Source organism: Lates calcarifer, linkage group LG21 (genome assembly GCF_001640805.2).
Source record: "Lates calcarifer isolate ASB-BC8 linkage group LG21, TLL_Latcal_v3, whole genome shotgun sequence".
NCBI classification, from domain to species: Eukaryota; Metazoa; Chordata; class Actinopteri; family Centropomidae; genus Lates; species Lates calcarifer.
Genome location: NC_066853.1, coordinates 22,917,346 through 22,931,024, shown reverse-complemented (window position 1 = coordinate 22,931,024; position 13,679 = coordinate 22,917,346). Strand labels below are relative to the sequence as shown.

The 13,679-nt window shown below is 40.2% G+C and overlaps 1 protein-coding gene across 1 annotated transcript in view; it reads right to left on the bottom strand.

Moving 5' to 3' along the window:
• LOC108888214 (calsyntenin-2) overlaps positions 1-13,679 on the bottom strand; it is a 233,152-nt gene that overhangs the window by 20,431 nt on the left and 199,042 nt on the right. Inside the window, exons 10-11 of the mRNA XM_018684112.2 lie at positions 6,189-6,355; positions 2,845-2,993 (exon numbers count right to left, since the gene is read on the bottom strand). Of these exons, the coding sequence (XP_018539628.1) occupies positions 2,845-2,993; positions 6,189-6,355 (316 nt within the window). The remainder of the gene's footprint in view (positions 1-2,844; positions 2,994-6,188; positions 6,356-13,679) is intronic.

Genomic DNA, 13,679 nt, shown 5'->3' with positions numbered 1-13,679 from the left:
TTTATTTGTTTGGGCTGATACTGTCTGTAGCTGGGAGGGGAGGCTTTTTTCAGCAGCTGCTGACATGTTATGGCAGGAGGCTGTGTTTCAGGCTTTCAGTGTAAATTTTCTGCTTTTGTCTGTCCTGGATGTAGTACTAAAACTACAAATTGGGAGTTAAATCACTAGTGCAAGACTTTGCTGCTGTAAACACAAGTTGCACACAGGTCACAGGCACAGTCACAATTGCTAACACGGACACAGCAATGACAGCAGGCAGGTCATCAACATGGACCCAATTTTTCCCTGTTTTTGTGTAAAAAAAATTCTTTGGAATCAGTGCAGTATTGAATTAGCAGTCTAGCAGCAATATATAGTGATGTTTTAATGAAAAATAGGAATCTTATCCCTAATGTTATCAGACACTCATAACAACAATCTGAGCCTGTCAGTGGCAAAAACAAGCACTTTAGTGTATGTACTTTGGTAGGAACAATTGCCCATTGGATTACATTATAGCAGCAGTTTGTGGTAACCAGGTTCTTGTTTAATACTGCAAATACCTCCACAGATTTTTTGTCCCTATTAATCATTACCACCCAAAAAGTAGGAAAATGTACATTTAATCAATACAATAAATCAACATTTAGCAAAGAAAAAGCTGAGCCTTAGCAAAATGGTGTAGTTGAAAAAAATGTAATATAGAAAATTGAGAATCATACAGAATTTTCAAATGTGTACATCTAGAACTTAAAAAAATAATCCCTTCACTTGCAAATCTCTCTGATATACCTGACAACATTTACCCTCATTTGACTGCTGAATTGTAATTAATCTCTGAACTCATCTTTTATCTCATGCAGGAGTGCAAAGAGCCAAAAATACCTCCTGTTCAAATCCTTGTGAATGCTTCTCATAAAATCTAATCATTAATTTGGCAATAATACAGAGACAGATTTACTGTTTCAGCACCTGTACTAGTACACAGTAATTACCAGTTCATTTGGCAGCATCATTTCACATTTTCTTTTCAAACATTCTGAATATACAGTGCATAAATTAGTTTTGTGTATGTTTATGAAATAGGAGTATAATTTTATGTCTATGTGCATGTTCAGTACATTATAGGTTGGAGCTGGCCTCAGTCTGAGACAACAGATTAATATTAATATTAATAATGAGATCACCAGCTGCCAATTTCTTCACAGCATCAAACACATTCTAATCAAGGAAACACACACTGTACACCAGCTTCTCATCCCACACCACACATTTTATACCATTAACAATAATAAACTATTTCACTGTCATCAGTATCTATTTATATTTGTCTGTCTGTTTATGTATTTATTAATTATTTTTTGATGGAAATAGTTTTTACTGTAATAAATGTTTTTATTACAATCTCATAATAACAATAAGAAATTGTATATGTGCGTATGTGTGCAGGGATCTGATATGAGGAGGGTGAAGAAAGAATATTTATGTCAACAGCTATAAAAAACTAAAAAACTACAAATATATATATATATATATATATATTGTGTGTGTGTGTGTGTGTGTGTGTGTGTGAATGTTTATTCTGTAGGTGTAGTCTCTAAACCACTTGCAAGAATTGCCCCAAGTCAGTCCCAAAGACAAAACTTGACAGAGGATCCCACAAGGGTTGTTGTTAAGATTAGCACTGTTTGCTTAATAATTTTCTCAGTGCCTGCAGTAATTGCATTCATGAAGAGTTAGCAAGAAACAAGTGTAATTGACAGGAATTATTTAGCATCTCTGTTTATTTGTGTGGACTAACGCTGTCTGTAGCAGTGAGGAGAGTTTTTCTGACATTTCTCTGACATTTCAGTTCAGGCTCTCAGAAAAACAAACTTACTTGAGGAGAACATAGTGTGTCTACACTGGATGTCAGCATAAAAGCAACAACCTGGGAGCTTACATACACTTTATCAATGAGTCTGTATGTGTTCTTCTCTTCTTCTTCTCTCTCACACGTCTGCAAGTAGTGTTTCACGCTATTTCCATCACTTTAAAACATGCACACAGCTATGGCAGCTAGCAGGCCAGTCAGCAGTCTGCGAGAAAAACTTAATTTAAACAACATTTAGCAATGATGCAAGCTTAGCTGTCATTAGCATAATGTATTCCTTGATAATCGGTGTGCCTCTTGCTACGATGACTTTGCTTCATCATCAGCAGCCTGTGCAACACACGCACCCACATGTGCACACACACACACTCACTGTTGTGGTAGATGAAGTTCTCGTGCCTGTGGCTGTGCATCAAACCCAGCAGGAGGGTGGAGAGTGAACCCTAAGGGCTGTGCTGCAGGGGGTCTACATATATTTAAAACAATCATGAATTTTAATGGTAACCCGCGGAGGGAGGCTCTTTTACCAGCCAGCTTTTGCTTCCTCTCCATCTCTCTCCCTCACACACTCTCCCTCTTTTTGTATCTTTCTTTCTCTCATTCCTCATTCTTGGCAAAACCTAGGCAGAATTATTAATACATGACATGAAAATGTAAAAACTGGCCCCCGGTGGCAATAAAGAACAGAAAATGCTGTATTAAAGGAAAAGGAATGTGACAGCAGAGTGAGAGGAGGACGGGATTGGATCAATGTGTGAGGAGGGAATTATGTATCAGTCAGGCTGTGATATCTGCTGTGTTGTCTTAACACTTAACAGAAGTGTTGAAGTGGGTTAACACTTCTCATATCTGAGAGGAGACAGAGAAACAGAGGCAGTAGGAGAGGATGAAAGGACAGTGTATAGAACAGGGACAGACAAGGTGGGAGAAAGTGAAGATCAAAGAGAAAACCTATTGTAAGTACAAAAGGAAAAAGAAAGTGTTTTACATACTGGACAGTAGTGGAGATGCGCAGACGCCGGATGCCTGGCGTGGGAAACTGTCGAGAGTTGATGTAGGAGACTTTCCTCACAGCAGTGTTCATGTTCTCCAAGTCCTCTCCCTCCATTACCAGGATAGACTGAGCTGGGTTAAAGTGGAACTATGGAGAGAGAAAACAGTGATGTTAGATGAACTGAAACAGTTTATGCTAAAATGTTAACAGGAACATACCTATTTAAAGCTGCACTGAATCAAAACATATGTCTTAACTGAGATGCTATAGATTTGCTCAGTCTGGTGTTTATAGACTACCAGGAAATCTCTGAACACAAAAACTGAAAGAAAGACAAACTGTCTCCTAGGATGTGGGCAGGTTCACTTGCAGGGGGGCCTTTTGGCAAGAATGAGCAGCTGCCCTCTATTCTTCCCACAACTGCAATATGAACATTTTTTTTTATGCTGGGATATTACAACTCCCCAGATTTGCTGTGTGATTACTTGATTAAATCCATTAATTTAGAAATATGCAACATATAAGCACAAAACTGAGACAGTGATGGTCTTAAAACTAGGTTTTGACACAATTCAAGGCCTGTATATTAGATAATTAAGCACAACACACCTTAAATCTGCATTAATTGATTTTTGGTCACTTGAGGGCACAGCAACAAGCTGTAACCACATCACTGAAATAAGATTATCTCATAAAGTTATTACTAGTTATTGCTTATTTTTATATCCAGCAGAGAGAGAAAGACATCTGCATTTATTTGAAATCATGTTTCTGGACAGCTGGCAAACATTAAGCGCAATATTCATTCTCCTTTTAGCTCTGTCTTAGCCTTCACTAACTCCTGAGGGAAATATCTGACTCTAGCTGCTAAATATGCTGCTTCAGTAGGTTCACCAGATAGCTTGCTTCTGGTGATGAAGTCCCTCAAATTCTCAAAAACTAACATTTGTTATCCTGATATGACAGCGAACCTGTCATACTACATAACTAGCTAGGTGGTATCTAATTACAAAAACACACATATCTGCTGTCAACAAAGAGGTGAGTTTGAGGTCAAGACCAATGTTTCCCCTAATTTTTCATGTGTCTGAGCATACACACAAACTCCCTGAAAATTCCTTGGACCACTGTGAGCAACATCAGACGTGCACACAGTCGCACACTGTAATTTTATGCGCTACATAGTTTTGTTGTGCGTGGAGAAAGCGTGAGCAGTGTGTGATTGCGCAGGCGCACAGCTTAGAGGGAACATTGGTCAAGACATAAAAATGTCTAACGGTCACTATCATCCAAGAGCATATGATGATGACTGATTTAATCCTTCCTGACTTTCAGGCAGCCATTGATTTCTGTTCATTTCACTATACAGTAGTATGAGCATCAGCTTGCAGAGATTTGAGACTTGCTTGAATCAGGTAATCCATCAAAGTGAACATCATGCTTGCACTGCATTACCATGCAACACCAGCGTGACTTTGACTTAAAAAACACACATTTGATATTCACTGTGATGGATAACCTGTTTTGAGGTGGTTTCAGGCCTTTGGAGATGGATTTTCATACTGGGTGGATATAAAAGGAAACCAGTGTGTGCCTAGGAGACACGAAGGAAAATAGTAGTGTAATAAATGGCCTAAAACATGAGGAAAACACTGCTATGGCCCTTAAGTCAGTGGGTTATAGTCAGTGAACTCCCACAAGGATAGGATATTTCCCTACACAAGTATACTTTAACAGAGGTGTGTATTCTCCAGGGTTTGATGGTAGAGATTTGAAGTCTGTCTTCCTTTAAAGAGGGCTAAGTGGTCTCCTGCTAGAATTACACTAAGGTCTCCCATCTCTGCCTCTCAGCAGCAGGTTGGCAATACTTCAGCACTCCATGGGGCTCTCCATACACTCCCACTCCCCTGTCATTTTCCCCTTCACACCTTTTCTTCTTCTGCTGTCTCCTCTCATTTTCTGTTCACTGTCAATATACTAGATGTGTGCCTGGCTATACCTTCTCCTTCCCTCCATGTTATTCTCCTCTGATTGTGCTGTGCTAGCCCTCCACGTGTTTGGCTAAATGCTGTCCTTAAGCCCCTGAGGACTTAAGGGAGCCAGACTTGTGGAGAAAATGAAATAGCTCTCAAATGATAAACTACACTGGCCCTAGAGAGGTTGTCCTCCTCTCCTCTCCTATCCTCTTTCATATCCCCCACCTCATCCCATCTTGGACTGGCAAAGATAGAAAAAGAGTTAGAGGAGCTCAGTTTGGGTGGGTGGGTGGATAGAGGGGTGGTTTTGAGTCTACACAAACCCCCATCCATCTTGTCTGCTCTCTATCTTCCACAGTGCACAGAGATGGATTATTTGAGCTGACGAAGATGGGGGGAGAAGGGGAGGGTATCTGAGGAGTTTCAAGGAAGCCAACTGGTGCTTCAGCTGTGGCGATTTAAAAAAATAGTATTGTTGTGTCAGCTGGGATCAAAATATGTGTTTGTACACACCAGAGGAGATGTATGTTGAATATACAATATACTCAGAGTATATGGATGGTTGCTAGAAAACCAACTGTAAGACCTTCGCTGCTGCTGGAAAGAAGCAGTAACATTTTGGAAAAAAATAATAATTGGTGTTTATTGAGAAGATTAATACTACTGTCATGTCTGTATAGTATATATAAAGCTATACCCAGCAGTCGGTTAGCTTCGCTTAGTCCAAAAGTAACAAAATCCTAAAGCCAGGACCTCTCAAGTTCACTAATTATAATGTTAAATCTCTGAAAATGACATGTTATGGTTTTATGATTGTTATTTCTTAGCAAGGAGAGGTGACTTCCTGGACTCCTCCTGTCACTGTGAGGTTGTCAGGCCAGCAGTTTCCAGTCTTTATGCTAAGATAAGCTCATCCGCTGCTGCCTTAGCTTCATATTTAACCTGGACATATATTAGATTGGTATAGCTCTTTTCATCAACTCTCAGCAGAGGAGCAAATATGAACTGAATACAAGATGGATTTTAAAACCAAAATATTGCTGACAGAGCTGGAATTTACTGTGTGGGAGCCTAGTTCAGGTAGAATATGGTGAGTGAATATTATAAAACCTTGAGTATGAAACTTAAAAAGTTAATTCAGAAAACTATTCAATGGTGGTCCAACTGTGAAGTCTAAAAGTCTTTCACTTCAGTTTAGTTATTCTATTCCAAAAAAGAACTAGGTAAATTATGAAAAATAAATCAGATTTGTATTGTGTATAGTAGATGTGTACCATTAATTTGTGTGTTTTCTGCAGTCTAAGTCCCCCTTTCAGAGCACCCTTTGTGTCTTTTTCCTTGTGTGTGTGTGTGTGTGTATGAATACCTTTATGTTCTTATCCAGGCTCTCAAGGGAGTTGATGTCCAGTCCCTCTTTGCAGGCCTGCAGACAGGAAATAACTTTCTGACTCTCAATCTTCCCAGGTCGGATCGTCAGTCCAGATAGGCTGCCCCGGAAATACTGAGTGAACCGTGGCTTGGTCACCTCTCCGCCTACACACACAACCATACACACACGTACAGTAAAATATTTCAGAAAATGACTTGATACTTTACTTTCTATGAAGCCATTACAATGAGTCACAGAAATCTCAAAGTAGTTGTAGATATGAAATTTCTGGGTTAAAGTTGATCTACAGTAATGACCACCATGGTGTAATGTCTTTCTCTACTGGTATCCACTGACCTTGTCTGGTCTTTAATTATGAGTCCTGATGACCAAATTATGTTTATAATTGGCCTTAAGATGCATGTTTTGTGTCCCTGTTCTGTGACTAAGCAGCAGGGTGCTGCTGTAAAAGTTCAAGTGTTACCCAGCTGGCCCATCCAGGCTAAATAAAGGTAAGGAAAAAGTCAACACATTTAAAGTATGTCCTCTGAACTCCGTAAAGGCCAATACCACCAAGAAGAATCTCCAAACCACTCATTAGCTAAAAGGTTACTAGCTTTGGACATCAAAACTTCACCTTCCCATTCCTTTCCGTCCTTTTACTTTTTTCATCACATGCTCTTCTCCTCTCTTCTCTCTGGTTCTCTCCCATTCTGGCATTAATGCACCAAAGCAACACGGGTACAGAACACTCCCTTCATCTAATAACATTTGTCATCAAAAAATCTGACCATAGTCATACATAAAAACATTAGGGGGATTGCAGTGAAACAATGACCATTGGGTAAAGCTATAACAAAGGGGCATACCAAGAAACTCATTCTGTTTCTCCATCAATTTATTTGTCTAGGCTCTCTCAGCACCCTTCTGTGACACTCAGTGGCCTCACACATATGCTGCTAAGTGACTGTTGGATGCAAGCAACAACCATTCTTTTTGTACTTATTTTTCACTGCTAGGAATGTGTGTACAGTCATCAGTATCTAACAGCCAGCTGTGTTTGTAATCCTATGCATGCTTGCCCATTTATTGTATATTAAAGAAAAGCTACTACTTGGTACACTACTACAGTCTACCTTAGAACCATTGTATCCTGCAAGTACAGCAAATGAGGGAAGTGGCTCAATGACCAAACAGTCTTAACCCTTACTGCTGTAAACAGCAATCTCCAGTACAGGAGGGAGAGCAAAGGCATTCGGTCACTCAGATGTTAAATCATTTAGGGCCCTGTTATTATAGGTATAGCTTTCTAAATCAACTGGGATGGTAAGGTATAGTGGAACTGGAAAATAGCCCTCCTGTTGCTCTAAACTACCTTCTGACCTTATGGCCAGCTGCTGGGGGTTCACCCTCAGCATTCTTTACGTCCTTTTTTTTTTACTTTTCTAACTAGCTGGACAAAAATCTGCATTTGGACATTGAGCGGCCTGCCAGATCCAACAAATTTCATTAGGTCAAGTATCCCTTTACTGTGAAACAACTTGGACTGCCAAAACCCATGCATATGGTGAACAGGTTCTAGACATTATTCTACCTCTAAAGACTCCCTGTGCAATTTATATCCGGTCCAGCTAGCTCTGCCAATTTTTTCTGATTATTCCCACCTAATCACTCTAATGGAACCAGTCTGGCTTACTTCTTCTAGAGCATCTGTGGCCATAAAAACCAGACTGAGCACCTCACAGCTCTACTCAAGATTCAAATCACTGTCTCGGCTAGCTAATTATAGTTTTTGACACAATTTAGACCCCACCAGTTGAAAACTAAAAGGTTATACTGTGAGGCTGTGGCAGATGAAGGGTCATAAGTGGGCACTAGAGGACCTGTGGGTGATAGATGCAGTGGAGGCCAAAGCAGCAATAGTGGTGTTTGTCTGCACAAATTGCTATTCTGCTCCCCTTCATGGGTCAAAATTATGCCTTAGCTCTGCCAGGGGCAAGACGTAAGTGCTGCACCCATTTGTGCTTGACCTTTATACCTTTATGGGGTTAATCTGAAAGATTTATTTTAACACTTTTTGCTACTTAGCAAGCCTTGCTTACTACAGGTTACTACATCAAATCCAGTCCACTTCCAATCCATCCAATGTTGTCCTTCTTCAGTATTTTCTGGAAGAAATAATTTTAGTTTGGGAACCAGACTGAAGAGGTGCTGTGTAATATTTGACTGGAGTTGAGGAAATACTAATTTCAAAACCCCTTGGCTTCATCAGACATTGCCAAGCTTGACCCAGGTGCCCATAATTTCCTGCTGATGGTACAGGCGCATTTATCACTGCCCTACGTGATGCTCGCAGGGTTTGAAAATGTCAGTGCAGGTGGAGACACAGCTGATCACTACAGGAAACACTTTATCATGCCCTACTTTCCTAGTGTGAAAATGTAGCAGAAACGGACTGCAGACCTTCAACTTAGAATCATCCCTACAATTGCTGACCTGCAGCTACACTGCGCACTACGGCCAGTTGGGCAGAGCTCCCTTATCACCCCTGAAGGAGATAACACTCCTACCAGTTGATGTGATCTGTCCAGGGGGCCATATTAACCCAGTGGCTTGTCATCCGTCTGCCTGCCTTAACAGACAAGAGACTGATGAAACCATTTTCTTGCCTGGAATATATGTCCAGAAATATGGGGGCAGCTATAAAACTCCTCACACATGCGCCTCTAAGAGTCTGATTCCATACTATTCCATATCATACATAGAAATAGGAGGACTAAATAGCTCTGTTTTGCAATACAGGACCATCTTCTACATGCCTGCGAAATGCAGCTTTAATCTCTTAGTCTTTTAGCATTATATCAAGCAATGTAGCAATTAAGCGCCAATTTAAGACTACTTCTACAGGATTCTTGTAAGAAGAGAGAGCACTGGTTCCTGGAGCAAACTTAAGTTTAATCTATCTATCTACAACTGATTAAATCTGCCCGTAATTCAGCAGCAAAATCAGAACTGGCTGGAAATGAGAAGCCTGCTTTTGATGTGTGCCACTGTCTGACATTAAGGTCCCATTGTTTCAAAATTTACCAGGAATTCCAAGCGGTAAATCTGCCACTGTTACCGTTGTAAACTGCATTATGTGCCATGCACAGCAGAAAGCCTGGCAGGTGTATAAATAGTCAATTTGTGAACAGTCAATTCCATGCACTGTAAAAATCTGGTACCATACCAGAGATATAGTCACCCTGTGGTTATGGCTTATGTCTGTGATTCTATACACTTCTTTGTGTGGTTTGGCAACCACACTGATCTCACTTGCCTTTCATTGAAATGCTGGTAATCCAACTCTGGTTGAATGCTGGTTTTGTGTATTCAAAACCATCTCCTGTATATTTAAAGCCATCTCCTGTACTTTCTGATACCCTGCCAGGCACCAGATAATCAGGGAAGCAGAGTCTATCTCATAAAAACACAGGATCACACTTGGATTCTCATATGCCAAACTATGCTAAACCCATTCTTTCCTCTTTTGTTATGCTTCATCTGCTCCCCGCCCTCTTCTTCTTCCTTAACTCAGTTACTCTTTTTTTTTTCAATTTTTCCTGTCCTCTCTCTAGATATCCACCTATCCACTCAGTCCCTCCCTGACAGATGTTATCAATTTAGGCTGTGGCCAGAGACACCATTAAGGGTCTCAGACAGAGGGTAAAAAAAGAGAAGAAGAGGAGAGGGGATTACCGAGACACTGTGGAGCGGGAATGATACGGGTGATAAAACCGCTGATCATTTCACTTTACAGAGACTGGTTTTTACATGGTGTCAGCTCTCTTTGCCTGCTCTATGCAGCTCTCCTTGCTTTATAGATCTTCACTCTCCTTTTTACTCTGCTTTATTTGCGTCATTTCCAAAAAAGCAACAGATGAGACTGCAGAAGCATGAGTGAACTGGATATAGGATCATTACTTAAGTGTAAGTGTGAGAGATAGTCTCAGTTACTCTGTGATTTACTACATGTGTATCTGTGTCAGCACCTGTGTGTCTGTATTTACTGTATAAATGCAGATATTTATGTTTCAATTTAAGCATGTATTTAACCATCAACACTTCTTCCTGCATACCTCCTGTTGGAAGCCAGTGAGGCAGACCAGCACTGTGCAATTACATAACTGAGGAGAAGAAAGAATGAGATGAGTGTGTTGCTCTTCACACACTTCTGAACACGAACAAGCTCTGCCAGGTCAGAGGGTAAAATATAAGTTGACTGTGTGAAAAGTGCACAGCCAGCACTCTCAGAGGTGAAGGAAGAAGTATGGGCAACCCCTCCATTAAACAATAGGAGAGAATGAAAATGTACAAATGTACACTTTGTAGCCAGAATTCAATGCTTTGTTGTTGCAGGGAGTCACACTAACAACTGTACCTCATGTATAGTAATGAGCAATGTAATCCAGCAGTTTACCAGTAAGGCTACCCATGTGTTTTGTCCAGACAGATATCTGCAGGTTAGTTTAGAATATCACTCATAAGAACAGATGTAACTCAAACCCAAATACTACCCTCTGTGTCACATATCTACAAAGGACTGTACTGTATGTGTAACTTGTATACGCAGACCAAAGGCATACACTGCTGTCTACTAGTGTCCAAGTCAAGTTTTGAGTATACTGGCATCTTTGAACTTCCTCTGTCCATGTAGTTGTGAGTGTCCTGTGACACTAATTTGGTCATCGGTCCATGTCAGGGAGGGTGGGCATGAATGTCTTTGTGGACTTCCAAATGCAGCTCAAAATGTATGACCGCACAAATAGCATAAGTATACACTGAACAAGTAATAGTTGTATAAAAAAGTATAAATATATATGGTTCTCTTCTTACTATATTAAATGTCTACTTAGGTGGACATTTTCACATATCTTCAGTTCTGTTCATTTTTATTGTCAAACTAAAAGTCCTTTAGAAAAGCATACAAGACCAATAAAATACAAAGAATGGAAAAAAAGAAAGGAAGAGGGGTGGGGGTGGGGGTGTGGTGCTGCTTCTTATAAATTATAGTTATACCAATGTTTCCACAAGGGTGACTGGTATCATACCACACTAAAACAAGGATTTGTCAGCAATATAATAATGGTATTCTGGGAATCATTCAGCACGTACGGTTTGTGCATATAGTCCATTTGATCATAAATTTTCCTTTCACACCTGCAGCTTGGTCCTGTCGTTAACAATCAAAGGAGGAAAATTATACACTGACGCTGTCTGTTTAATGTACACACTGACTTATGATAAACAAACCAAGCATAAGCTAAACATAAGATCATATGGACTGACAGCATCCTGCATCAGCAGCACTACATGGACCCCATGTGGGGAAATTAAATCCCAGTGACAAGTTATGCAGCACTTTGCTACACCTTATGGGTATATCTATCTTCTCTGGTGTCACAAAGAGTTCACAAACACAGTATGTCATTAATAGCAATGAACAGACAGAAACATGTCAAAAATAGGCTACTTGTAAGGATAGTTAGTGTGTGGGCTCTTATGTTTCATTCAGTCTTAATATAGACTCAGCACATCTCTGTTTTAGCTCCTTTTTACCATCTGATTTGCTGGGGAAAGCTTTTGCACTAACCTCGTGATGTGCATTCCAATGGTTACAAAATGATCTTGTATTAAAAAGGCTATATAGTACATTGCTTATACAGATCGGCAGTTCACTTTCTTAACAGTTCACGGACAGCAGATGGATTAATAGCTTAGTTTCTGAATGTATGCTAAAACCACACATTTGCTCTCACACAGTCCTGTAGTTGGTCCACTTTGCTTTCACACCACAAATGAATCACACTGCGCAGAGTCCACCAGCCTACACAACCCAAACCAAACAGTCTAATACACCAGAGGACACTCTAACCAAATCAAGCACATTAGTTGTGTAAGCATCTTCGCAGACTTGGGCAGATGACGAAACTTAACCTCACTCTTATGCAGAAGTATAATATCTAAGACACACTCCTGTTTTAAATCATTCCTGCTGCTACCAAATGATTCATGTTTCATTTGTGTTATACGTCCGTAAATGCACCTGAAGTGTATTTTTATGCTCCAGGTCCTGTGTTTTACATGCATGACTACAGTGATTGTGCATTGGGTTCAGAGTACTTTCAATACACAGGTCACCCACAACTCAATACTGTGCCTGAACACCTCCTGTGTAGACACACATGGAGCACTGGACCTCTACTAATAAAAACTGATTGATGTGTGTTAGCAGACCATAATGGCAGGTTGAGGCAGGTTTCATTGCAAGATTTACACAGATGATGAAACTCTAAAATCTCAACACGCCATACTGAAAATGGATTCTTTGAATAAATATGTGCAATATGATTATTCTAAATTATGTTCATTTGCTGTGGTCAGGACAGAATCTATTTCCATTAGACAATGCTGACTGGCCAGTTAAGTGTTATGAACCATGAAACTACATCATGAAATTTAATTAAATATTGCAAAATATCACTGTTGCTTGCAGGCCCACTGCTTTGAGCTGACAAATGTTTTTATTTACTCTGCCATCCATTCGCATACTCTATCATGTCATATCCTGTTTAAACTCTAAATCATAACATGCCACAAGCAACAGACAACAGAGGTAAACCCACTACTGCATCTCTACAAATGTTGAATTTCTTTTCACCCTTGCTCTAAAACCACATTCAGAGCAAAAGCTTCTTGAGCCAGTTAGACAATAAATGAGCTCATCTTTGCAACATGTTTGCAATCAAGATGCTGGACACTTAAAGCTCAGTGCTTTGAAAAGGCAATCTGCTGTGGCTAATGGCTTATGTTAAGATTTCACCATTGCCTTTACAACTCTTTACTGAGGCTTAGCCCCCAACTAGAAAAGCAGAAATAGTCTCTGAACTCCTTCTTCTATTCAAGGCCGCTTTAATCCTCCTAAAGGCTTGCAATGTTCAGTGAAAGAAGTGGGAGGGAAGGAGGAGGACCTGGGGGGAGGAGGAGGGTGGTTAAGGGGGAGTCACCGCCGCAGATGAAAGCGACACTAGATGACCCGCGCAGAGAGATATCTTGACTCTTTATCTGAGGTTAAGCATCACTGAGCAGTCTCATTTGGACTATCAAATCAACGGCAGGCTGTACTGTGTGAAAAAGTGCCCTTTCTTCTACCCTTGTGCAATTAGTGGCAGCTATCAGTTTGGAGGACAGTTTAATTGTACGCCTTCATTCAGACTGGTTCAATCGTTTGTCAAAGGCAGACTAAGTGCTCTTCCTAATTACATTGTTCATTCAAGGCCAAAGAACATGTTCAACACTCAATGACTCCTTTAGTAATAATACGTCAGACAGTATTATTTATATTCTTGAACTTGGTCTCATATAGAAGCAGTATTCCATCAGCACAAAAGACAAAATACCTCATTTTACTGTGACTTTTATATTCAAACTTTTGTTTCAGTTGAACTG